This window comes from Nyctereutes procyonoides, unplaced genomic scaffold, assembly GCF_905146905.1.
Source record: "Nyctereutes procyonoides isolate TBG_1078 unplaced genomic scaffold, NYPRO_anot_genome, whole genome shotgun sequence".
NCBI lineage: Eukaryota > Metazoa > Chordata > Mammalia > Carnivora > Canidae > Nyctereutes > Nyctereutes procyonoides.
The window spans coordinates 30,189,835-30,215,893 of record NW_026575024.1 but is presented as its reverse complement, the minus strand read 5'-3'; the positions used below and the strand labels follow the sequence as shown (position 1 = coordinate 30,215,893).

Sequence of the window (26,059 nt, the reverse complement as noted above, 5' to 3'; positions counted from 1 at the left end):
CTCCTCTCTTAGGGCAGCAGAGCCCTGGGAAGCCACCAGCACTACCACCACCTGGGCCTCCTTCCTGTTCTTTTTTTCTGTGGTTCACAGCCCTGCAGTCCCTTCCCTGGTGGAGCAGGTACTGTTATCCCTGGAATGGGTGAGGAAGGCTGGGGGAGAGGCTGTGCTGAGATTTGCTGGGAGGTTGGGGGGGGGTATCGAGGGTGGGTGCTGGACCCCAGACCAATCCAAGCCCTAGACACCAATCAAAGCTGCAGTCATCACCCAAACCCTTCCACACCCCCAGAGCTTCCCCAACCCACATCCTGATCCCAGCCCTCACACCTTCCAGCCCTACCTAGCCCTCAGTTACACTCCAAACATTACTGCATCTCCATCCAGCCTCAACCCTGACCTTCATCCTCTCCCAATCCATCACTGTCCCTTCCACATCCACCCAATTCCATCCCACATTGCAGCCAAAATTGACCTTCACCCTCACCCCACTGCCGCCCACCCCTCATCTTAGCCTCACAGGAGCCCAGTCCATGCACTCCTTTCATCACCACTTCTTCCCCCCAGTAGGACCCCTAGAATCACCTAGCACAGCTTGGGGGAGCTGGTCTCTGGGATCCAGCCATTTATAGCCAGATTGAAGAACGAGATGTGAGATTTCTATTGCTCATTTAAAAGCCAGTAGACTGGGATCCCTGGGTGGCGCAGCGGTTTGGCGCCTGCCTTTGGCCCAGGGCGCGATCCTGGAGACCCGGGATCGAATCCCACGTCGGGCTCCCGGTGCATGGAGCCTGCTTCTCCCTCTGCCTGTGTCTCTGCCTCTCTCTCTCTCTCTATGTGACTATCATTAAAAAAAAAAAAAAAGCCAGTAGACTTCATTTGTGGATTGTATGGCTTTTCAAGTGAAATCTTTGGCTTATGTTTGGGGTTTTCCACTATTACAAAGATAGTACACTCTGGAAGTGTCTATCTGTACCCTGATTTCCTATCTGTGGGGCAGAGCACTCCAGATGGCCCTGTCACCTCATTTCCCTTCTTCTGCAGCTTGATAGGGAAGTTGAGGGGGAAACCCTGGTGCTAGGAAACAGAAACTGAATCCTGCATCACTGTCTGCAATGAAACTACCTCTACCCCTCCTTCCCCAGGCCAGACTGGTCTCTGGGATCAGAGGTCAGGGACCAGCCAGCCCTGCCCAGTTATCTTGGGACACTTGGTCTCACATAGACTTTGCCCACCCACTTGCTCTCACACAGGCAGCAAATATGTGCACCCACTGTGTGCCAGGCCACCCCAGCCCAACCCTGATGCATCATATACTAATTCTAGGAGTGGGGATTTAAACCCTATCTTCAGAGCACCCGAGACTTGGAGATACAAAGATGAACCTCAGGGACTTTCTGAGGTCTGGAGAACAATCCTCTCTCAGATGGTCATTGCCTAAGGAAGGGGTTGTTTCAGGGCTGCTCTGTCACCCACCCCCCTCCGCCCAGGACTGGAAATCATCCCTTTACCACCAGGGGGTGCAAGGTCACACCCACACATCCAGCTCATTGTCCAAGCCCTAGGAGCAGCACCTACCCCACAGTGGGAGGTTTTAAATAGAGACAAGGGTCTTCCTTTCTGGGGCTCATCTTGACCCTTCTTTTTCCCAGAAAGTTTTCTAGGATGAGGCTGGTCTTTGGGGTGGAACAGTTTGAGACAATGAGCTGGACTCTGGTGGGACTGACCTCTTGGGTGTTGGGGCTGGGTTAAGTGTAGGTGACATCTACATGATGTGATTTAGGGTGGTTCTAGAAAGGGTCCTCTCACGTGTTTCAAAAATCTCTGCTCCATTCTGGGGTTAGTAGGTCTAAAATATCATCATTCCTCTTGTAGTTTCAGCATTGTCTTTTCCTCTTTTTTTTTTCACATTTTATTTATTTATTCATGAGAGACACAGAGAGAGGGGCAAAGACATAGGCAGAAGGAGAAGCAGACTCCTCGAGGGGTGCCTGATGAGGGACTCGATCCCAGGACCCTGGGGTCACGACTTGAGCCAAAGGCAGAAGATCAACCACTGAGCCACCCAGATGCCCCAGCATTGTCCTTTCCATGGCCCCAAATGGGAACAGTAGGAACACTGGAGCCAACATGCTGCTACCTTCCTGATAGCTCTGCTACAGCAGAGCTGACCTCATTACCCAGTGCGGCTCTGAGCCCCAGAGCCTGTCCCAAACATGCCCAGTGTTGCCTTCCAGCCCAACATCCAGGCCATACCCCAGCCCAGCATGGGCCTTTCCTACAGCCAAGGACCAGGTGTAGAGGCTGTTGGGTATATCCTCCTGGGAGAGGAACAGGTCTAGAAACACCCAAAGAATCAGGACAAGCCACTGGGCCTCAGCAAATGATCAGGGCTGCCTGCTGTTGGGTCCCCTGAGAAACAGTGTTCTTCCCACATCTTTGCTTTGCCCTGTTCCTGAAAGGATGCCCTTTCTCACATCACACTTGGCTAAGTACCATTACCCTGATAGACAATTCAGATCCCATCCAGGCCCTGGGTGTCTGCTCAGCCCCGTCCCAGGTATGCCCCCTGGTAGTCGCCAGAATCAGTTGGGCCCCATCTTGTGGCCATGGGCTGGGAGCTGGGAGATGTCATGAGTTTCCTGTCCCACTCTCATCTTCTCAGGCCTGCCCCCTAATTCTGCTGAGTCAGCATGTAGGATCAGGGAGGATTGCAAAATTGGCAACATGGATTTTTGTTTTTTGTTTTTTAAAGATTTATTATTTGAGAGAGAGAGAGAGAATGAGCAGTGGGACGGGGCAGAGGGAGAAGGAGAAGTAGACTTCCCCCTGAGCTGGGAGCCTGACAATGGGCTCAATCCCAAAACCCTGAGATTATGACCTGAGCCCAAGGCAAGATGCTTAATTGACTGAGCCACCCAGGTGCCCTAGCACCATGGGTTTTTGTATGCATGTTGTAAAATATACTTAACATAAAACGTACAGCAGTTTTAAACATTTTTAAGTGTACAGTTCAGCAGCATTAAATACATTCACATTATTGTGTAACCATTACTGCTGTGGATTTCCAGAAATTTTTCATCATCTGAAAAAGAGACTCTGTATTCATTAAACATTAACTCTCCACTCTCTCCTCCACATCCTCTCCTTGCCCCTGTAACCTGTACTTCACTTTCTGTCTCTTTGAATTTGCATACTCCAGGTACCTCATATAAGTAGAATCATACAATATTTGCCTTTTGATATGTGGCTGGTTTCACTTAGAATAATGTTTTTAGGGTTCACCCACGTTGTCACATGAGTCAGAATTTTGTTCCTTCCTATGATTGAATAATATTCTATTGTATGGATAGACCACATCTCTTTTATCCATTTGTCTATTGATGGGCACTTAGGTTGTTTCCATTTTTTGGCTATTGTGAATAATGCTGCTATGAACATGAATATACAAGTATCTCTTTGAGGCTCTGTTTTTTATTTTATTTTATTTTATTTTATTTTATTTTATTTATTTGAGAGAGAGAGAGAGAGAGAGAGAGAGAGAGGCAGAGACACAGGCAGTGAGAGAAGCAGACTCCATGTAGGGAGCCTGATGTTTGACTCGATCCCGGGTCTTCAGGATCACACCCTGGGCTGAAGGCAGGTGCTAAACCCCTGAGCCACCCAGGAATCCATGAGGCTCTGTTTTAAAATCTTTTGGGTTGGGGTGCCTGGGTGGCTTAGTGGTTGAGGGTCTGCCTTTGGCTCAGGTTGTGATCCTAGGATCGAGTCCCGAATTGGGCTCCTCAGAGGGAGCCTGCTTCTCCCTTTGCCTATGTCTTTGCCTCTCTCTGTGTGTCTCTTATGAATAAATAAATAAAACCTTAAAAAATAAAATAAAATCTTTGTGGTTGATACCTAGCAGTGAAATTGCTGGAGGCCATGGTAATCTATGTTTGACTTTTGAGGAGCCACCAAACTATTTTCCACAGAGGCTGTGCCATTTTACATTCCCACCAGCAGTGCACGGGGCTTCCAATTTTTCCACATCCTCATCAACACTCATTGTTTTCTGGTTTTGTTTGTTAAGAGCAATTCTGATGGGTATGGAGTGGTAGCTGATTGTGCCTTTAATTTGTATTTCCCTATTGACTAATGATGTTGAACATCTTTTTATGGGCTTATTGGCTACTTGTATATCATCTTTGGAGAAGTGTGTATTGAAGTTCTTACCCCATTTTTTGAATTTGGGTTGTTTGGGGTTTTGTTGTTGTTCTTGTTGAGTTGTAGGAGTTCTTTATATATTCTAGATATCAACCCCTTTCAGATAGATAATTTGCAAATGTTTTCTCCCATTCTGTGGGTTCTCTTTTCACTCTCTTGGTAGTGTCTTTGATGTGTACAAAAGTTTTAAATTTTTATGAAGTCCAATTTATCTGATTTTTTTTCTTTTGTTGCTTATGCTTTTGGTGTCATACCTGAGAAATCATTACCTGGTCTTAGGGCAGGGAGATTGTCACCCATGTTTTCTTCTAGTGGTTTTATACTTTAAGTTAAATGTATTTCTGGCATCCTCCCCCCCCCAGATTCATATATGTGGCACCCCTTAGGGCCTCATCTCCAGGAGGGCCACTCAAAGGCAGAAACTCACTTTCCTTTTCTTTTTTTAAGATTTTTAAAAATTTATTCATGAGAGAGAGAGAGAGAGAGAGAGGCAGAGACACAGGCAGAGAGAGATAAGCAGGTTTCATGCAGGGAGCCCAATGCGGGACTTGATCCCCAGTCTCCAGGATCATGCCCTGGACCAAAGGCAGGCGCTTAACCACTGAGCCACCCAGGGATCCCGAGAAACTCACCTTCTTATATATGGTATACAGTAGGCATTTAATTCATGTTTGTGGGATACATGTTGTGCAGGGCTTGTGTCCCCTGCTCAGACTTTCCCTGCCACCAACCCCAGGCCCTCAAAGATCACACTCCTCTCTTGTTCACAATTGCAAGGCTTGGTGGGCTCTGCACTGCCTCAGGGCACGTGTCTTCAGTCCCCACTCCTGAGAAATGGGGATCACAAACTGCCAAGGTCCAGGCGAGCACAGAAATGCCTGTGGGGTGACTACAGGGACCCCACAGGGGAAGTTTCAGCTGCCTCTTAAGAGTGAATAAAGAGGGTTCAGCAGGCAAAGATTATTTGTGGTGGGGGCAGAGCTGCTCAGTTGGAAAGTCTATGGGACTGGCCATAGGCTGTGTGTGTGGGGAGCAGGGAATGGGGGCAGAAGTGTGAGTCAGAAGGAGGACGTTTCAGGGATGGAAGTAAGTGCTTAAAGGCAGCACTTTGGTAAGTATTCAGTCCCATTGTGGCCTACAGCTGGTAAGGCTTATGGTCAGGAGACAAGTTTTAAACCCTCATACTTGCAGGGTGCCTTGGAGTGAGTCACTGGGCCTCTCTGGGCTCCTAGCTAGTTCCTGTTGGCTTGAGTGGTGGGGAAGAGGTAGGGAAGTGAGAGGAAAGGGAGAAACAGCTGCTCATCTGCTTTGGAGGAGTGCCCTCAAGGGGCTGGGAAAGCAGAACTTGGGGTGGGGCTGAGGGACACACAAAGGGTTTTCTGAGGCATGCCACTGGGTGAAGGTATTCTGGGGTGCAGTCCGAGCCAGGAACGTCTCCCCACTGCTGGCTGCCCTAGAGTCCTTGGCAGCCCTGCCCTTCCACGGGGTCAACTGTCATAGCATGCTAGGGGCACAGAGCTGGACTCTCAGCAGACTGTGAGGCTGAGGTGCCCTAGGGTGCCCTGGTGTGCCCAGCAAGCACAGTGTATATCTCCTCCTTAGGCACCAGAGCCAGAGTCAAACCTGCTATGGACTTCCTGCTCCAGCTTCTCCAGTCGGTCTCATTTATCTCGGCAGGTGAGCTGCACTGACCTTGTCCATGCCACGGGGCCTGGCCCTGGGACGTCCAGCCCTCCGTTGGCCCCTGACCGACGGCACTGGGCCCCGTCACAGGTCTGTCCGGCAGAACGAAGGAGAGCTCAGGGCAGCAGTGGCTGGGGCAAGGGATGGGGGGGGTGGGCAGGCTGCTCCAGGTGCCCATTGTTGGGGGCAGGGCAGACCTGAGGGCTTTGCAGTGACACCAGGTCTTCACTACTCTCCTCTCTGTCTTGCCTCACCTGCAGGCCTGGCCTCATGGGGTGTCTCCAGTCCCCAGGATGTGAAGGGCGTGAAGGGGTCCTGCCTCATCATCCCCTGTGTCTTCAGTTTCCCGGCTGACGTGAAAGTGACCAATCGCATCACAGCCATCTGGTACTACGACTACTCGGGCAACCGGCAGGTGGTGAGCCATTCGGAGAACCCCAAGCTGGTGGAGGCACAGTTTCGTGGCCGTGCCCAGTTCCTGGGGCACACGGAGCACAAGATGTGTACCCTGCTGCTGAAGGACCTGCGGCCTGAGGATTCGGGCTCCTACAACTTCCGTTTTGAGATCAGTGATGTCAACAGCTGGTCTGATGTTAAAGGCACTGTGGTCACTGTGACAGGTGAGGGCAGAGCAACCTGGCTCCTGGCTGGAAGGGTCTCTCAAGCTGCTTCTGGACCCATGGGCTCAGAGCCCCAATCCTAAGCCCAACCCCTGCAGCTCCTTTGCATTTACCCTATGTGGGGCTGGGGGTAGGAAGCGGCCTCTCCTTCCTCTTGAGGGACTCTGCCCAGGTCCTGCCCCTCAGCTGGGCTTTCTAGGGCAAGAGGCCTCATGTGTGGTGAAGGGGAGTCCCAAGTCTCCGGTCTTTGTCCCCAGAGACGCCCGAGACACCCACCATTGCCTCGGCGGCAGAGCTTCATGAAGGCACAGAGGCCTACTTCAACTGCTCCACTCCCTACGCCTGCCCGGAGGAGCACATCAGCCTGCAGTGGCAAGGCCAGGACCCCTCACGCTCGGTCACCTCCAGCTTCCAGAATCTCAAGCCCACGGGCATCAGCCACCTGGGGACCCTCCATATGGCCCTGTCCTGGCAGGACCACGGCCGGACCCTACAGTGCGAACTCTCAGTGGCCAAGCAGAGGACTCAGGGCAAGATTCACCTCCAAGTGCAGTGTGAGTGTGCTGGGGGCCATACCCTTGGCACCAAGCACACATCTGTGGCTTCCCCAGTGGAAACCAGTCTCTTCTCCAGTCCTTACCTCGACCCCGAAAAAAAGTCAGGCACAGTTGGACCTCCAGGGTCAGGCAGGGGGAGAGACACTGCAAAGCCCTAAGACCCACGGCTGAAGGCTCCCTTCTATCTCTTGTCCCTGAGGCCAGGTTGGGCAGAGACGAGGAGACACAGAGAGTCGGAGAATTGGGGGCTCAGGCAGTGAGGCCTCTGAGATTTAACACAGCTCTGGAGGATGCTGGGGGGTGGTAAGGAGGGTTCATCCCTTCCCTGCCTAAGGCTGCTCATGGTGATCAGGGTATCACCTGGACATGGCAAAGAGATGGTGGAAGAAAACCTGAGTTTCTACTTGATTCTGAGTCTTCCCCTCACAGTAAAACATGAAAGCCTGTTCTAGAACCACTGCTATTCACAGACCTCAGGCTGCCTGGATCCACCACTTAGCTAAGCAAACTGGGTGAATTACCTGCCCCTCAGAGCCTCTATGTCTTCCTCTACTAAGCAGACTCCTAGATCTTAAGGAACTGTTATGGAAATTGAAGGAGTGCTTGGCACATACGGAGTGCTCTAAAATATTAGCTTCTGTTATCTTCATATTTACCTAGATTAAGCACTTGAAAATATTAGGTTTTATTAGCATATTTACATTTTGGAACAAGATTTATAGAAATGCAGTTGTTTTGTATGGTTGGGACCTTCTTTTTTTAAAAATTTTATTTATTTATTTGAGAGAAAGAGATAGCAAGAGAGAGAGTATGAGCAGAGGGAAGTGGGAGAAGCAGGCTCCCTGCTGAGCCAGGAACCCTATATGGGACTCAATCCCAGGACTCTGGGATCATGACCTGAGCCGAAGGCAGACATGTCACCAACTGAGCCACCCAGGTGCCCTTTTGGCACCCTCCTTATGAATGGGTTAACCATTCTCAGAGCTCTCTGTACTCTGCCTTTGGCCCCCTCCTTGAAGTGTTTTGTTCCCTGCCAATAGCTACTACAGGCCACCTAAGCAGGCACTATAGTGTTCACGATACCCAAATAGAATTGAGGGCAGTGGACAGTGTCATGAAGCAGAAAGCCATAGAAGGCAATGTAGGCTGGACGCTAGGCCAAGCACTGCATCGTCAGGCCCTCAGTGGAGAAGGAAGGAATCAAGACCTCCTCATGAGGTGGGGGCAGCGCCTGCCTTGACAGGGGAAGTGAAAGGCCTAATGATTATCTGGGCAGGCTTCCTTAGGCAGAATGTTGAAAGAGGTGAGAAGCGTCACCACTGCCCTCCCTGGGCCCCTCACCTGATGCCGCCATCTTGTCTTACAGATGCCCCTAAGGGTGTGGAGATCCTTCTCAGCCCCTCGGGGCGGAACATCCTTCCAGGTGATCTGGTCATACTCACCTGCCAGGTGAACAGCAGCTACCCTGAGGTCAGTTTTGTGCAGTGGACCAAGGATGGGATGCAGCTCCAAGTCCAGGGTCGTATGCTGAAGTTGTCCCAGGCAACCCTGGGCGATGCTGGTAACTACACCTGCAAAGCTGGAAATGCCGTGGGCTCCTCAGTCTCACCCCCCATCAGCCTCCACATCTTCAGTGAGTCCTGCATGAGCCTGGGTCTTGACCAGAGGGTGGGGAGGGGTCCTGGCCACTGTTGCTGAAGAGAGCCAGGCCAAGGTGCCTCCTGGGACGTGGGTATCGAGTCCTAGCTCTGCCTCAGTCCCTGGCAGGGTGGGATGTCACAAGAATCCCAGTAAACAGAACAAAGAGATATAGCACCCATCCAGAAGCCTCTGCTGCAGAAGGGGTCTGATACAGAACATGCAGGGATTAGGCTGATTGGCTACAACCCCAGTGCATGGGGAGTCAGCTGGGTGTTCCCCAGCATACCTTCTGCCTCCCCCACAGTGGCTGAGGTCAAAGTGAGCCCAGCAGGCCCTATCCTAGAGAACCAGACGGTGACACTGACCTGCAACTTGCCCAAAGAAGCACCCAGCGAGCTGCGCTATAGCTGGTACAAGAACCACGTCTTGCTGGAGGATGCCCACAGCCACATTCTGCAGCTGCACTCAACCACCAGGGCTGATACTGGCTTCTACTTCTGTGAGGTGCATAATGCCTATGGCAGAGAGCGCTCCGGCCCTGTCAGCGTGGTGGTCAGCTGTAAGTGCCCAGGGCAGGGTGGCACTGGACACTGCTAGGGCCTGGTTGGAGGGTGGGGACCCCACAAGAGGGTTAGGGTCCTGGGCTTGGTTGGCTCTGAGTTCACATCTTCGCTCTGCATATATAGGCAAGCTTTGACCTCCCTAGGCTTCAATTTTCTCCTATTTTAGAATACTTTTCATGTCGAACAAGTTAAGCTTACAAAAAGTTGCCAGGAGAATACAAAGAATTGCCACATACCTTTAACCTAGATTCCCCATTTGTTAAGAGTTTGGTATATTTGCTATTTCTATTTTATTTGAGAGAGAGAGAGAGAGAGCGAGAGCGAGCCAGGGGTATGAGGGTCAGAGGGAGAAGGAGAGAGACATCTTAAGCAGGTCCACACCTGGCCCAGAGCCTCAGAGTGGGCTTGGTCTCATGACCCTGACTGAGATCATGATTTGAGTTGAATTCTTGGTCTCCCTCTGCCTGTGTCTCTGCCTCTGTGTGTGTGTATGTCTCTCATGAATAAAAGTCTTTAAAAAAAAAGAATTGGACACTTAACTGACTGAACCCCCCAGGAGTCCCCCAGTAGCCCCCCAGTAGATTTTATTTTTAAAAATAGTTATTTTTTATTTTTAAAATATTTTATTTATTTATTCATGAGACACACACAGAAAGAGAGAGAGACAGAGACAGAGACAGAGACAGAGACAGAGAGAGGCAGAGACACAGGCAGAGGGAGAAGCAGGCTCCATGCACCGGGAGCCCAACGTGGGACCCGATCCCAGGTCTCCAGGATCACACCCTGGGCTGATGGCGGCGCTAAACCGCTGAGCCACCCAGGGTGCCCTAAAAATAGTTTTAAATTTACAAAAATGTTGAGCAGATAGTATAGAGTTCCCATGTATCCTTTCCTTGCAAAGTTTTCCCTATATTGACATCTTGGATTAGTGTCGTGTTTGTTGCAATTACTGAACCAACACTGTATTCATCATTACAGTACCATACAGAATAGTTTCACTACCATAAAAATCCCCTGTCCTCCACCTATTTATCTGTTGAGTGCCTGGCAACCACAGGCAAAAAAAAAAATTGCCTCTTCAGAATCAAATAGTTGGAATCATACAGAGGTATTCTTTTTTTTTTTTTTTTAAGACTGTATTTATTCATTTGGGAGAGAGAGGGCATGAGCGACCAGGAAGGGAGAGAGAGAGAGAGAGAGAGAGGAAGAGAGAGAGCATCTGAAGCAGACTTGCCTGAACATGGAGCCAATGCAGACTCCATCCCACAACAGTGAGACCATGACCTGAGCCAAAACCAGGACCCTGCATTACATTCAGTTGTCACATCTCTTTATTTTTCTTTAATCTGAGACCATCTCTCATTCTTTCTTTATCTTTTTTAAATAGCTTTTTATTTACTTATTTAAGAGAGACAGAGCACACGAGTGGGGGGGGGCAGAGGGAGAGGGAGAAGCACACTCCCTGCTGAGCGGGAAGCCCAACATGGGGCTGGATCCTGGGACCCTGAGATCATGACCTGAGCTAAAAGCAGATACTTAACTGAGTCCACCAGGCACCCCTTTCCTTGTATTTCTTGTGAAACTTAAAGAGCACAGGCCAGTTGTTGTGTGGGTGTCCCTTGGTTTACATTTGTCTGAACTGAGTAGACTGAACCTCTGCACCCGGGCAGCAACACCATGGCTGTGATGCTGTATCTGTCTTGCTACATCCCATCAGAAGGCCCATGATGTCGGTCTGTCCCATTGCTGGTAGTTATTCACCTTGATCACTTAGATGAGGTACTGTCCACTGCCAGGTGCCTCACCAGGTTTCTCATCTTTATTTTGTTTTAAATTTTATTTATTTATTCATGAGAGACTCACAGAGAGAGGCAAAGACATAGGCAGAGGGAGAAGCAGGTCCCCTGCGGGGACCCTGATGCAGGACTCAATCCCAGGACTCCAGGATCACAACCCGAGCCAAAGGAAGACGCTCAACCACTGAGCAACCCACTTGCCCCAGTTTTCTCATCTTTAAAGTAGGGACCCTGACCCCCCACTCACAGGGTTGCCACAACTACTGGTTGAGAAGACAAAGTGATTTGCCCAACCCAGGGACAAAAGTGTATTCATCAGGCACTCAGGATCTGTGGAGTTGCTCCCTTTGCAGAGCCTTGTGGGACAAATGAAGTGCAGGATCATAGCCTATTAAAAGGGGATTCGGGATTGCTCCTGTCTGATGGTGAATGTCATTTCCTCATCTCCACACAGACCCACCCCTTACCCCGGATCTAACTGCCTTCCTGGAGACACAGGAGGGGCTAGTTGGCATCTTTCATTGCTCGGTGGTCAGCGAGCCCCTGGCCACCCTGGTGCTGTCACACAATGGCCTTGTCCTGGCCTCCACCCAAGGGGAGGGTGACCACAGCTCACGCTTCAGTGTCTTCTCCACCCCTAACTCCCTGAATCTGGAGATCCGAAACCTGGGGCCAGCTGACAGTGGGGAATATACATGCTCCGCCACCAACTCCCTTGGGAATTCATCCTCTACCGTGGGCTTCCATGCTAAAGGTAAGACAGGCATGGGGCAGGGGTGTGGGGTAGTGCTGGTGAAGGGCAGGAGGAGAAGGCTTGCTCTGGCCTTCCTCCTGGGAGTCCCAAGGACTTAGCTGATGGGATGAACATGCTGGTTGATTATATATATATATATATATATATATATATATATATATATATATATATATTTTTTTTTTTTAATCACATCAAAGATCTGGACTATTCAGTCATCCCAACCTGGGAGGTTCCAGAAGTCAAGGCTAAAGGGAAACACGGCAGGTTGCATTATTCCTATCGTGCACATTCTGACTCTGAACTTGAAGGGTCCTTCATATCCATTTGCTTTTTATTTATCAAATGTTTGGGGCAGGCTAAGAGTCAGATGCAGAAGGAAAAATAGAAAAGCACGATTGTCCACATCTTAGTGTATGCACTGCCATTCCCTTCTTTTGAGGCTATGGCAGACAGACCTCATCAACCAGGCCAGGTTTTTGATGTAAGCCGGGGCTCTGGCTCACAATCCTCAACCATGCTGCAGCCAGCTACTACCAACAGATCAGAATTGGCTTTCAAGGACACACCCTCCTGATTATCAAGAGGTTCATGGAGCTGATGCCATGAAGTCCAGACCTACCTGCAGTCATGTGGGGGAGAGGAGAACCCTGGAGGTCTTCCTGCAGTCGGTGGCACAGAGCTGCCGGTGTGCAGGGGACCTGAGCCTCCTTCACTCCCTCTTCTGCCAGTGGCCCACCTTCTCATCAGCCCCGCAGCAGAGGTGGTAGAAGGACAAGGAGTGACACTGAGCTGCAGGAGTGGTCTCAGCCCGACGCCTGACATCCGCTTCTCTTGGTACCGGAACGGAGCTCTGCTTCACCAGGGGCCCCACAGCAGCCTTCAGCTCCCGGCGGCCTCCAGCACCGACGCCGGCTCTTACCACTGTCAGGCTGAGGATGGTCACACTGCCAGCGGCCCCTCCTCACCTGCCATCCTCACCGTGCTCTGTGAGCAGTCTTCCCACCAGCCCCTGCCAGCCGTGGGGAGGGTCAACCCACTGGAGCCCACCAGCCACCACGACCTCCCTCAGGCCCTCCTGCCACTGCCCTGCCCTGGGGTCTAGATCAGGAAGGCAGCCACAGGTCTGGGCGCCATGCAGCTGTCTTCCCAGGACTGAAATGTGGGGAACAAGGCTGGAGCTTTATCTGCCTCCCCATGTCCCTTCCCTCAGCCTCAGCCCCAGCCCCTATAGTGCCCTCTGCTTCTAGCCTCAGATGCATCATGGACACCACATCCAAGCTTTGTCTTGACTGGGCCCTAGCCACCATACTTTGATATATATGTGCTCACCCATAGGCTGTGCCCTCACAGGCTCCCATAACCACAAAGGCAGAACCTCTCAGCACAGGGTCTGTGTCCTGTCAAGAGTGGCTCTCCATATTAGCTTAAGGGGCCAACACTCAGTGTGTCAGAAGCATACAACATTATGCATGTTATGCTAGCCCACATGACGCCCTTGTCCAAAATAGAAAATGGCATTCCTTCCTCTGAAGACTCAAAATAGCACTAGGGCACACCTTAGCATGAGGGGCATGGGCTAATACCTACTTTGGTTTGGTTGTCCTTGTGCAGTGCACAATCTACACAGCTGTGTATGGCAACTCTGAGTACATGCCCTTGTTTACTGTGCTTTGAGTGGACCTGGAGAACCCTGGTGGAGGCCATGGAATGAATACGTATGATCTTTCTCCCTACAGATGCCCCACGCCAGCCCACGTTCACTGCTCAGCTGGACCCCAATGCCTCAGGAGTTAGGGCTAGACGTCAAGGGCTACTCTTGTGCCGTGTGGACAGCAACCCCCCAGCCCAGCTTCGGCTACTCCACAGGGACCACGTTGTGGCCTCTTCCCTGCCATTGGGCTGTGGGGGCTGTTCCCAGCGGCTAAAGGTTACCAGAGCCCCCAACCTGCTGCGTCTGGAAATTGGTGAGCCAGTGCTGGAGGATGAGGGTGTGTACCTGTGTGAGGCCAGCAATGCCCTGGGCAACACCTCTGCCTCTGCAAACTTCGATGCCCAGGGTGAGTCAGCACAGGGAATGGGCGGCTCAGGGTCAGGGGCTGGTACGTGGGTCCCTGCAACCCTCCCACTCCAAGGCGGGTCTATCAGGTGAAACCACCCCCATTGGGCAGTGGGAGTTGGCTTTTCTTCCCTGCCCCATGGGCACCCCAGGGGTTCTCCTTCCTGTCTTCTCCAGGCTGGGAGGCTGGGCCCTGACTCCAGGGGGGAAGCAGTCAAGGCGAGGCCTGTCTCAGGTGGCCTGTGTTGGCTGCTCTCCAGCCACCACCCTGGTCATCACGCCATCACACACGCTGCTGGAGGGCACTGGAGCCAACCTGACTTGCAGTGTGAGCCGGGAAGCCAGTGGCCCTGCCAACTTCTCCTGGTTCCGGAATGGGGCCTTGTGGACCCAGGGCCCCCTGGAGACTGTGACGCTGCTGCCTGTGGCCAGAACAGATGCTGCCGTCTACGCCTGCCGCATCCTCACAGAGGCTGGGGCCCAGCTCTCCACCCCGGTGGTCCTGAGTGTGCTCTGTGGGTGATGTGCAGGACAGGGTTGGGTACTCCGAGGGTGAAGGAGTGGTCAGTGGGGAGGGAGCAAGGTGGGGGGTGGGCAGAGCAGGCTTGGACTGTGTGTGGGGAGAGGGAGGGGCAGGGAGTGGCCTGAACCCTTCCCGTCTGCAGATCCCCCTGACCCTCCAAAGCTGTCAGCCCTCCTGGACGTGGGCCAGGGTCACATGGTAGTGTTCATCTGCACTGTGGACAGTCGCCCTCTGGCCCAGCTGGCCCTGTTCCATGAGGAGCGCCTCCTGGCCACCAGCCTGGGGCCCCTGCTCTCCCTCCGTGGCCGTCTCCAGGTCAAAGTCTCAGCCAACTTCCTGCAGCTAGAAGTTCAAGACTTGAGCCTTGGGGACTCTGGAAGCTACCGCTGTGAGGCCACAAATGTCCTCGGATCCACCAACACCTCTCTCTTCTTTCAGGTCCGAGGTGAGTGTTAGTTCTCTAAAGATGTGATAGATCCAAATGCCCTGGGGGCGACTCTAGCCAGGCTTTGCATAGAAATGTGAGTCTTTTTCAGTCATCATTAGGGGAGTTTCTAGCTAGCCAGCAGGCCTGTCTTCAGCTGAATATTTTCACCTGCAATCACTGTGGCAACCACTAGGAGGCAGTGACAATCGCATAGGTGCCTTGTTTGGTTGGAACACTTACAGAAACTTCTTTTATAGTAATATAATCCTGTTACATAACAAGAATTTTCATACACAACCGAAGACATATGTATACTATGCATACATATACTGTAATACATGTATGTGAATGTGAATATGCACATATATGTATACATAGAAATATATACACATATAAAAAGAATGTATCATAATCTTTATACATACATATATATAAATTCTATACATATAATTTATTTCTATAAAATAAAATTTCCTTTTTTAAAAAGGTTTTTTATTTATTTATGAGGGGGAGGGGGAGAGAGAGAGAGAGAGAGAGAGAGAGGCAGAGGAAGAATCAGGCTCCACGGAGCCGGATGTGGGACTCGATCCTGGGTCTCCAGGATCACACCCTGGGCTGCAGGCGGCGATAAACCGCTGCGTCACCAGGGCTGCCCCCTAGGTAGGATTTTTATAGAAATTTTATTTTAGGGCAGCCCCAGCGGCTTAGCGGTTTAGCATCCCCTTCAGCCTGGGGTGTGATCCGGGAGACCCAGGATTGAGTCCCATGTCGGACTCCCTGGAGCCTGCTTCTCCCTCTGCCTGTGTCTCTGTCTCTGTGTGTGTGTGTGTGTGTGTGTGTGTGTGTCTCATGAATAAATAAATAAAATCTTAAAAAAAAATCCTGCCTAAGTGAATAAGCCAAGAAAAGGGAAAGTTAGTACCCATAATTCTGCAAAGGCCAAAGAAAAACACACTTTTTTTCTCCCACAATGATAAACATCAATTTTTGAACACTGTCCTTGGGCCTTGGTTCTATATGTCTTTTCTTATGTATCATACACGTTTCACTGGCAGAGACATTGAGGGCCAGTTTCAGAAGCTTGCTCATGGTCACATGACTAGCTAGCTCTAGATTGATTTGGTTCTGATTCCAGGCACAGCCTTTGCTCTCACCACTCCAGTATCCCTCCTTTTCACTCCCCGACCCTGGTCTCTTCCTGCTTGGGACCCAGGGGATGCCGGGATTGCCCTTTGCCTGGTCCCCAGTTCTTGGGCTCTCATGACTTGGAGCCTGGGTGCGGAGCTGAGCTGGAGAAGACTCAAAACCACACAGTGGCTAACTTCCCCTCCAAGCCCCGGGTCACCCATGCTGGGTCCAGTTCTCTAGCAGAACAATGGCCCTCGATGTTACACAAGCCCCTTCCATTTCAGGGCTTGATGGGGTCAAACCAGCATTTAAAAAAAATTTTTTTTAAATTTATTTATTCATGAGAGACACACACACAGAGAGAGAGGCAGAGACACAGGTCAAGGAAGAAGCAGGCTCCCTGCAAGGAGCCCGATGTGGGACTCGATCCCAGATCCCAGGATCATGCCCTGGGCCCAAGGCAGACGCTCAACCACTGAGCCACCCAGGTGTCCCAAACCAGCGTTTTTTAAAAATTATTTATCTATTCATGAGAGACAGAGAAAGAGAGTCAGAGACACAGGCAGAGGGAGAAGCAGGCTCCCTGCGGGGAACCTGATGCAGAACTCCATCCCAGGATCCTGGGATCACAACCTGAGCTGAAGGCAGACATTCAACCACGGAGCCATCCAGGCGTCTCAAACCAGCATTTGTTAAGAGCAAACTTGGGCAGGCACTGTGCCTGGCACAGGGTTAGAGGTCACGCAAGCTGGCCTTCTGGTAGGTGAGAGATGAATGACAGAACAAATCTGTTGCTCAAGGTGGTAGGTGCTAAAGGCCAGGAGAAACCCAGTGCAGGGGAGTTGGGAGCAGGACAGGAGGAGGCATGGAGCTGAAGTGGGACCTTTGCTGGCCGTCTGGTAGAGGGGTTGTGGCTCCAGAACATAGAATTGGGATCATGCAGTCCTGGTGTGGACCTACCCACAGTCCCAGACTGGGGGAGGGTGCTGGGCCAGAGGGCCCTTACCTGCCTTTGGTTTCTCCCTACAGAAGCGTGGGTCCAGGTGTCCCCATCACCTGAGCTCCGGGAGGGCCAGGCTGTGGTCTTGAGCTGCCAGGTGCCCCCAGGGGTCCTGGAGGGGACTTCATACCTCTGGTATCAGGATGGCCAGCCCCTCCCAGAGTCGAACTCGGCCACACTACGCTTTGCAGCCATTACTTTGAGCCAGGCTGGGGCCTACCATTGCCGAGCCCAGGCTCCAGGCTCAGCCACCATGAGCCTGGCTGCTCCTGTCAGCCTCCACGTGTCCTGTAAGCTCTCATCCTTCTGTGTTTCTTGGGGGTGGGGGGAGGGTGAAGGAAACAAGGGTACCGCTGGAGGATGGGTTGAGGGAGCTCTGGCCCTGGGCTCTGCCTCCACAAGAGAGCACCTGATGAGGAACCAGGTGTCCTGGCCACTCCCTGCCTCCTGTAGATGCCCCTCGCCAGGCCACGCTTACCACCCTGATGGACACAGGCCCCAGGCGACTGGGCCTCCTCCTGTGCCGTGTGAAGAGTGACCCTCCAGCTCACCTACGACTGCTCCACGGGGACCACCTCATGGCCTCCACCCTACAAGGTGTGGGGGAGCTTGCAAGTAGCTCTCCCCGGCTGCAGGTGACTGTGGCCCACAACACACTTCGCTTGGAGATCCATGATGTAGTGTTGGAGGATGAGGGCGTCTACACCTGCCAGGCCAACAATACCTTGGGCCAGGCCTCAGCCTCTGCCACCTTCGATGCCCAGGGTCAGTGTCAGAGTGTGAGTGTGTGCATGGGTGGCTCCTTTAAGAGAGGAGAGGAGGGGCAACCTGGGTGGCTCAGCGGTTTAGCGCCTGCCCTCGGCCCAGGGCGTGATCCTGGAGACCTGGGATCAAATCCCATGTTGGGCTCCCTGCGCTGAGCCTGCTTCTCCCTCTGCCTGTGTCTCTGCCTCTCTCTCTCTCTCTCTCTCTCTCTCTCTCTGTATCTCTCATGAATAAATAAAGTCTTTAAAAGAGAGAGAAAGAGAGTAGAGGAGGCTGGAGAGCATCTGGAAGCCTGAGGCACGGGCAGGTGGGCAGGCGAGCTAAGCAGGACTGTTCCATTCCCAGCTTCCTTTAAGGGCAGTAAACTCCAGACTTGGCTTTCATGAAAGAGCCTTTTTAAAAAACAGATGATCGCCTCGACGTCCAAGTGATAAAGCTAATCAGAAAGTGGCAGAAGTGGGAGGTATTCAAGGAGAAAATACCACAGGGCAGGGAGGTTCATGTTCTCCTATGTGCCCCCCACCAGGGTCAGGGCGGGCTCAGGGCACTCCGGGGCCCTGTAGAACCATGCTTGGAGCCACCTGAGAGATGGTGAGCTGTTTCCCAAGTTTGACCTCGAGCCCCCTGTGCAGGTGGGCAGCCTGTGCCTCCCAGAGGCAAAAGGCTTCCCTCCCTCATGGAGACAAGTGGCTTGCTTTACACAGCTTTACAAATCTCACTGGTGTCCCCGTGTCTTTCCCTCTCCCCAGCTGTGAGTGTGCATGTGTGGCCCAAGGCCATCGTGCAGGAGGGGCAGCTGGTGAACCTGACCTGCCTTGTGTGGACCACCAACCTGACTCAGCCCACCTACACCTGGTACCGTGATGGGCAGCAGCGCCCAGGTGCCCTCTCCATCCTTCTGCCCAATGTCACAGTCATGGATGCTGCCTCCTACCGCTGTGGTGTAGTGAGGCCTGGCCAGGCACCCCACCTCTCCAGACCTGTCACTCTGGATGTCCTCTGTGAGTTTGGTTGGATGCAGGATAGGGCAAAAAGGAATGACAGCAGCCCACAGGGATCAAGGGCATGGCCAGAGTCCCACAGATGTCCAACCCAGGAACTCAGCCCCCATCCATGTGATGAAGCTCAGGACAGGGAGCACTGAGTTGGGGGTCAGAAGGGAAAGGTTCTCTGTGGGTAGAGGAGCAGAGCCCTCGATTGGGCAGTTGGGGGCCCTTGGGATGGGGAGCCAGGGCCCTCCCGCTTTGAATCCTGCCAACTGGCCTCCTGACTGCGGTCTCTGAACTTTTCTTTGGGTCCCTGTAGATGCACCCCGCAGCCTGCGCCTCACCTACCTCCTAGAGAGCCGTGGTGGACGGCTGGCCCAGGTACTGTGCACTGTGGACAGCCGCCCACCTGCTCAGCTGGCCCTCAGCCATGCTGGCCGCCTCCTGGCCTCCTCGACTATGGCTTCTGTCCCCAACACCCTGCGCCTGGAGTTGTGGGAGCCTGGGCCCCGCGACGAGGGTCTCTACAGCTGCTCTGCCCACAGTCCACTGGGCCAGGCCAATACATCCCTGGATCTGCGGCTAGAGGGTGAGACAGGGCCCAGGCCAAGCCTAGGAGGGGAAGGACCAGCTGTGGCATCCAGCTGGGCCTTGGTGATCCTGATCTCCCTGGTGCAGGTGTGCAGGTGACCCTGGCTCCATCAGCTGCTGTGCCCGAGGGAACCCCCATCACGGTGACCTGTGAAGACCCTGTTGCCCGCCCGCCCTGTCTCTACACCTGGTACCACAACAGCCGCTGGCTGCAGGAGGGGCCAGCCGCCTCTCTCTCGTTCCCGGCAGCCACACGGGCTCATGCAGGTGCCTACTCCTGCCAGGTCCAGGATGCTCAGGGCACTCGCAGCTCCCGGCCCATAGCCCTGCAAGTCCACTGTGAGTAGGGGTCCTTGGCTGGGGATGCTGAGGATGAGAGCTGGAGGAGGGCACCTCTAGGCCTTCATGGGGGTGGACACAGGACTGTAGTGGACCTCAGAATGGGCACCTGGGAAAAGAAGGACATAGGTGAGGAGAGGAGAGACCCTAGGGCCCTGTGAACCCTGCCTGGGGGAATCTGCCCACAAGGTGTCACTTCTAGGAAGTGACCGTCTGTCCAGAGGCTTCAGCCTCACCATTGCCAGGCAGGTAGGCTGTAGATGGCACAGGGTTGCCAAACAAGGCCCCTAACTGTGTCCTGTCGTGCCCCCAGATGCCCCTCGGGGTGTGATCCTGTCGTCTTTTCGGGACTCGAGGCTCAGCCCCATGGCCGTATTACAGTGTACTGTGGACAGTGAGCCACCTGCTGAGCTGGCCCTGTCCCTCAATGGCAAAGTGTTGGCCACCAGCCATGGGGTCCACAGCTTGGCATCGGGGACAGGCTATGTCCAGGTGGCCCGCAATGCCCTGCGGCTGCAGGTGCCAGATGCATCCTCAGGTGACAAGGACACCTACGTGTGCACAGCCCACAACTTCCTGGGCTCAGTCAGCACCACGGGTCAGCTGCAGGCAGAAGGTGAGTGGGTAAAGGGGGGAGAAGGGGCTCAGGCTCAGTGGGGCTCTGGCCATGCCATGTGTTTATATGAGTGGTGGAGCTCCTAAAAGAATGGGTAGATGGAGCCTCGCCCCATCTGATGGAAGAGGAACAGCTCTCTGGAAGCGGTTGGCCAGCCTGAAGGGAAGAAACCCTTGTCCTTGGGGAACCCCCTACAAGGGTAGAGCTGTAGCAGTGCTAAGGGTACCCCCAGATGCAGGGGAGACAGCACCCTGCCCTCACAGAACCCATCTGGAGTGAAGGCAGACCTGCTCTGGGGAAGCGTGGGGTGGGAAGAGAGACAGAGCCCTACCTTTAGGGAGCTCAGTGTGAGGGATGAGGTGGAGTCTCACCTTTGGGGGCATTCCATCTGAAAGCAGGACCCAACCCAGGCTTGTCCATCAGAAAGCCTGTCTTGTTAAGAGATACACAACCTTGTCTCAGAGGTCCCCAGTGCAAGAGATCACAGTCTTATGGGAGAGACAGTCTCACCTCCGGGGGCCCCAAATCAGAACAGACCTTCCCATAATGCACAGAGACCTCTCAGATGCCCAGATCCCACCCAGGGACTCCAGCTCCGAGAGCCTGCAGATCCCTGACCGCCTCCTGGCCCCGGCCCACAGGTGTGCATGTGGTGGCCGAGCCGGGGCTGGACATGCCTGAGGGTGCACCACTGAATCTGAGCTGCCAGCTCCCTGGTGGCCCTACGCCCATGGGCAACTCTACCTTCACTTGGTTCTGGAATGGCCAGCGGCTAGATGTGGAGCCTGTGGCCACCCTTGCCTTCGCCCACGTGGCCCGTGCCCAAGCTGGGCTGTACCACTGCCAGGCTGAGCTCCCCAGTGGGGCCAGTGTCTCTGCTCCCGTCCTGCTCCGTGTGCTATGTGAGTATGACACCCCACACCCTGCCTCAGTCTATCCACACCTCACCTGCCCACCTCAGATCCTCCTCCTCTTCTGTCTGCAAAGAGCAAAGACTTTGCAGGTGTGGAGTACGGGCTTGGAAGGCTCCTGCTGGCTTGGCTGACTGTGTGACCTTGTGCATACCTGCCTTGCTTTCCTCATGGGTAAAATGTCAGACAGGAGTATAGAGGATGCTACACGCAGAGTGCCTGGGGCCCTACTCCGTGCCTCATCAATGCCCCATGCTGTATCAGCCAGTGGTGGCTGCAATAGCAAGCCACTCCAAAATAGAGAGCTTATTTTTTTTAAGATTTTATTTATTTATTTATTTATTTATTTATTTATTTATTTGAGAGAGAGAGAATGAGACGTAGCGAGAGAGAGCATTAGCAGGAGTGGGACAGAGGGAGAGGGAGAAGCAGGCTCCTCACTGAGCAGGGAGACCAATGCAGGACTCGATCCCAGGACCCTGGGATCATGACCTGAGCCGAAGGCAGATTCTTAACTGGCTGAGCCACCAGATGTCCCTAAAATACCTTAAAACAGCAGCTGTTTTATTTGCTTACAATTCTCTGGGTCAGAAATTCAGGCTGGGCTGCACTGGGCAGGTCTTTGGCTGGCCTCGCCTCATGTGGCTGCAGTTGCCCAGTGGCTGAGCTGAAGCTAGATGGTGGAGGATGGTTTCATCCTTGTGGCTGGCCATGGGGGCTGGCTGCTGGCGGGTCCGCATGGGTCCTGCAGGCTGGCCTGGGTTTCCCACATGACTATATTTGTAAGAGGTCAGAAGCTGTGAGGCCCCTTGAGGTCTAACTCTGAAGCCACATAATGTCACTTCTGCTTTCTAGTGGTCAAAGCAAGTCACAGATCAAGGGGTGGGGAATAGATAATACCTCTTAATGCAACAAGTGGCAAAGTCGTCTTGCATGGGTACAGGGAAGAGAGGAATTTGTGGTGGTTTTCTGCAAGCATCCTACCTACCCCCTGTGTTCCCACAGACCCTCCCAAGACGCCCACCATGACGGTCTTTGTGGAGCCTGACAGTGGCATCCAGGGCATCCTGGACTGCCGTGTGGACAGTGAGCCCCTAGCCAGCCTGAGCCTCCACCTCGGCAGTAGGCTGGTGGCCTCTAGCCAGCCCTGGGGTGCTCCTGCAGAGCCACACATCCATGTCACAGCCACTGCCAATGCCCTGAGGGTGGACATGGAGGAGCTGAGGCCCAGTGACCAGGGGGAATATGTGTGTTCTGCCTCCAATGCCCTGGGATCTGCATCTGCTTCTACCTATTTCGGAACCAGAGGTAGGTGGTGGGGAGGGGGTCCATCTCCCAGGTCCCTATGTAGAAAGGCCCAGCTCTCGAGTCCAGAGGCTTCCTTCTGAGATCTCTGAATCCCTTCTGCTATAATCAGTTTGTCTGACTAGTCTAGACCTGTTGTGTGAAACTCCTTTGCATGAGGAAGCTTCTTTTTTTTTTTTTACAGCTTTCTTTCATATTTATTTATTTATTTATTTATTTATTTATTTATTTATTTGAGACACAGAGAAAGAGAGAGACAGAGAGACAGAGACACAGGCAGAGGGAGAAGCAGGCTCCATGGGCAGCTCCGGTGGTGCAGCGGTTTAGCGCCGCCTGCAGCCCAGGGCGTGATCCTGGAGACCTGGGATCGAGTTCCGTGTCGGGCTCTCTGCTTGGGGCCTGCTTCTCCCTCTGCCCGTGTCTCTGCCTCTCTCTCTCTCTCTCTGTGTGTGTCTCTATGAATAAATAGATAAAATCTTAAAAAAAAAAAAAAAAAAAGAAGCAGGCTCCATGCAGGGAGCCTGACGTGGGACTGGATCCTGGGTCTCCAGGATCAGGCCCTGGGCTGAAGGCATCGCTAAACCTCTGAGCCCCCGGGGCTGCCCCATGAGGAAGCTTCTAAACTAAGATACTTTTCATCTTGGGGGAGTCACCAGGGGAGGGAGCACTGGAGGCCCCTGGAGCCCTAGCTGCCTCCTGAGCCTCACCCCTGTGTTTCAGCCTTGTATCGCCTGAGTCTGTTCCAGAAGCTAGTCTGGTTTCTGGGGCTGCTGGTGGGCCTCCTCTTCCTGTTGTTGGGCCTGGGGGCCTTCTACACCTGGAGGTAAATTCAGAGCTGGGGGTGGATGGAGTCACCTCATCTTCCCCACCTTCCCCTCAATATCCCCTCCTGTCACTCCTACCAGATGTATGGGTTCTGTATTTCCTAGCCCATCCCTTTTCCTCCCACTGCTCCAAATTTGGAATTGCTTCTAGAATCATCTTTAAATACATCTTGCTATAGTTTTCTTCTTTCTTTATCTGGACCCTGTCTGTATAAAGAAAGAGCTGGGAAGGAAAGAAGAAAGAGAGGGTACCTCACTTCCTCCAATGCCCTCACTGCTCTATTCAGTGAGCAGTCTGGGGCTAAGTACTTGGGGTCATGGGAAGGGACAGGGGTAGGCAGAGGGAGGGGAGAGACCCTCTGAGTCCTCTCTTATTGTTGCAGGAGGCATTTTCGTAAACTGAACATGGGTGAGAATTTGGTGGAGATGACTTCTCAGAAGGAAACCATGCAGGTATTCATCCACCATGTAGACGCAGGCAGACACAATGCCTGGCTAACCCACGGCATGGGGCTGGCGCCTAGAGACTGCTCTCATATATAGGATGGCCCCTGGGACTAGCTGGAGATTGGATAGAGAATATAGAGAAAGAGGGGCCCCTGAAAAGATAGGGAAGCCACATTCTGAATGGGCTACATATCAGTCCCATGCTTGCCTCAGGGGCACTTCTTTAGGTATCCTGCAGGCCTGGGTGACTTTTGGGTTCTCTGTGGGACCTGCTGGCTGGGCAACTGGGGCAGACATTCTGAATGTAGCCGCTCCCAAGACACATCTTGGAACAGAAAACCCACCTGTGTTTCAGGTTCTCTCTTCCCCACTCCAGAGTCTGCCCACCACCTGGGCAGGGGTGAAAGTCTGTTTTCCCTTCCTTATGATGTGTCCCTTTCTGCAGATCATCCATTTGGTGGGTCAGGGCTCATAGCCTCATTACCAGCCAGGCACATGCTCACTAATCCTCTTGGGACCTCTACCCAAGGTTTAGGGTCTGGGAGACTGCCCTCCAGAGTTAGAGGTCAGACAATGACCACTCTCGGAGTCATCCTGTCACCAGGATTTTCTCTGTGGGAAGCTCATTAGTCCTGATACAGTCACATGTGGGACCTTGTCCCGTGCTCTGCCCCTGAACTGACCTGTGGTGTTGTCTAACCTCAGGAGGAGGAGGTCACCAGAATCTCCGATGACTTGGGCCTCGTGAACAAGGCAGCATTGAGTCCCGACTGCCTCTGTGAAAACAACTCTACATCATCCGACTTTCTATGACCTGGCTCCAAACCCCTTGCCAAGAAAAACGGGCAGTGAGAAGTGGAAGTGAATCCTAATTTACCCAGGAGAGTGCTGACCCTGGGGGACTCTGAGGAGAAATGAACTGGCCATGTTGTCTATTTCTCTTTTCCTTTTCTGATTCCTCTCTTTATCTTCCAGTGGACTGCCCCTCACATCTTCTTCCTCCAAGTCCACCCTGGACTTCTTAGATGGATTAGAAAAGGAGAGGAGCTTCCTACATCCTCACAGGCTGGTCAAAGCACTCTGTATTAGCTAGAGTAGAAGTTAGGCTGCTCTAAGAAGAGACCAAATACAGTAACTTCAACATGAGGGAATTTTGTTTTTCTCTCCCATACTAATTTGGGTATGCTATAGTAGTTTAAGGTGTCAGAATCTGAGATCCTTCTATTTGATGTTTCTCCACCCCTGAAATGTTACCTTTGATTGTGAGGTTCACGGTTGGCCCCCCCTGTGTTCACATTTCATCCAGCAAGAAGTGGAAACCATGTAAGTTGAAGGCACACTGATTCCCATTGTGGACACAATCCACAACTCACCAGTCATTTCCAGTCACTCCCCATTGGCTAGAATTGAGTCACGTGGCCACCCCAAGCTGTAAAGGATTCTCGGAAATGTAGTTTTTATTCTATTTACAAAGGACTCCCAACCATGGCCTCAACCCTGAGACTTCTGGCATTGGTGAGGTTGCTGCCAGCAGGCTACATTTTTAGTGCCCATCTACTGAAAGCCAGGACATGTCTCTGGTCATTCTGTTCTTGGGTTTCCCAGAGGAGGTGGTCCCTCTCACACATTAAGGCTGAGGAAATCAGGATGGTTTGGTGGTCTCATCAGTGATCAAGTGTGCCCCCTCCCTCTCCCTCGGGGGCTTGTGTGCCAGAGGCTGTTAAGCGGAATGAGGGTCACAAAGAAGGAATAGCTTGCTCCTGTGAAGTCAGTGCCTGAGAGGAGCTAGTTCTTGGGTGGTCTGGTGACTCCCATCCCAGCCTGGTGGCAAATGATGGGAGGAGCAAAAAGCCTGCCTGGAATTTGGGAGAGTACCGGGGAGTTGTCAGAGAGGCTCACAGATTGGGAGGCCGGGTATGCTCCATGTAATCACAGCCAGTGAGCAGCTTCCTGGTCCCAGGTCCCATTTCTCGTAGTGCCTGATTGCCAGACTCTTCCTGGGAGCCTGTCTGGCATGTCCTTCCAATAAACAGCCATTCTGTGGCGTGACTGGAGTGAGTCTCCTTCTCACAACCCAAACTGCCGCCTGTGAACACAGAAGATCTAAATGTGAATGCAGCTCCTTCTGGCAGACTGCCTGCTGGAACTGGCCAGCAAGTGCAAACGACATGACATGTGCCGCAAACTATCTTGCACTCAAGAGATTTGTGCTCCTTCCTGCTCCTTGAGGCTCTAGGTGTGGCTCACCTCTTCTGTCCACATGACCAACACCCTGCTTGGCACGCAGTACGTGAGGTCTTAGTAAGCACTGATTTTCTGCATTTGTTGTA

The 26,059-nt window shown here is 52.7% G+C and overlaps 1 protein-coding gene across 3 annotated transcripts; it reads left to right on the top strand.

Moving 5' to 3' along the window:
- On the top strand, positions 1-25,802 carry SIGLEC1 (sialic acid binding Ig like lectin 1). Of its 3 annotated transcripts, XM_055342977.1 has the most exons (22): positions 1-118; positions 5,800-5,874; positions 6,141-6,500; positions 6,758-7,054; positions 8,424-8,690; positions 9,003-9,257; positions 11,512-11,811; positions 12,540-12,797; positions 13,548-13,868; positions 14,128-14,382; positions 14,533-14,835; positions 16,975-17,235; positions 17,399-17,710; positions 18,460-18,711; positions 19,016-19,285; positions 19,375-19,626; positions 19,940-20,242; positions 20,884-21,144; positions 22,159-22,461; positions 23,179-23,281; positions 23,666-23,735; positions 24,435-25,802. In XM_055342977.1, the coding sequence occupies exons 2-22, from the start codon at positions 5,826-5,828 to the stop codon at positions 24,540-24,542; spliced, it is 5,160 nt and encodes a 1,719-aa protein (XP_055198952.1). In that variant the 5' UTR covers positions 1-118; positions 5,800-5,825; the 3' UTR covers positions 24,543-25,802. The 3 variants fall into 3 exon arrangements, with proteins under 3 accessions (XP_055198952.1, XP_055198946.1, XP_055198962.1); XM_055342971.1 differs by lacking the exon at positions 1-118 and having other exon boundaries at positions 5,635-5,874; XM_055342987.1 differs by lacking the exons at positions 1-118; positions 16,975-17,235; positions 17,399-17,710 and having other exon boundaries at positions 5,635-5,874.
- The last annotated feature ends 257 nt before the right edge of the window (positions 25,803-26,059 follow it).

What these genes read in the sequence shown, in the direction of transcription:
- SIGLEC1 (XM_055342977.1), top strand. Translation starts at nt 5,826, where the DNA reads ATGGACTTCCTGCTCCAGCTTCTCCAGTCGGTCTCATTTATCTCGGCA. An exon ending in CATCAGCCTCCACATCTTCA is followed by an intron (nt 8,691 to 9,002) that starts GTGAGTCCTGCA and finishes CCTCCCCCACAG; the next exon opens with TGGCTGAGGTCAAAGTGAGC. An exon ending in TGTCAGCCTCCACGTGTCCT is followed by an intron (nt 17,236 to 17,398) that starts GTAAGCTCTCAT and finishes TGCCTCCTGTAG; the next exon opens with ATGCCCCTCGCCAGGCCACG.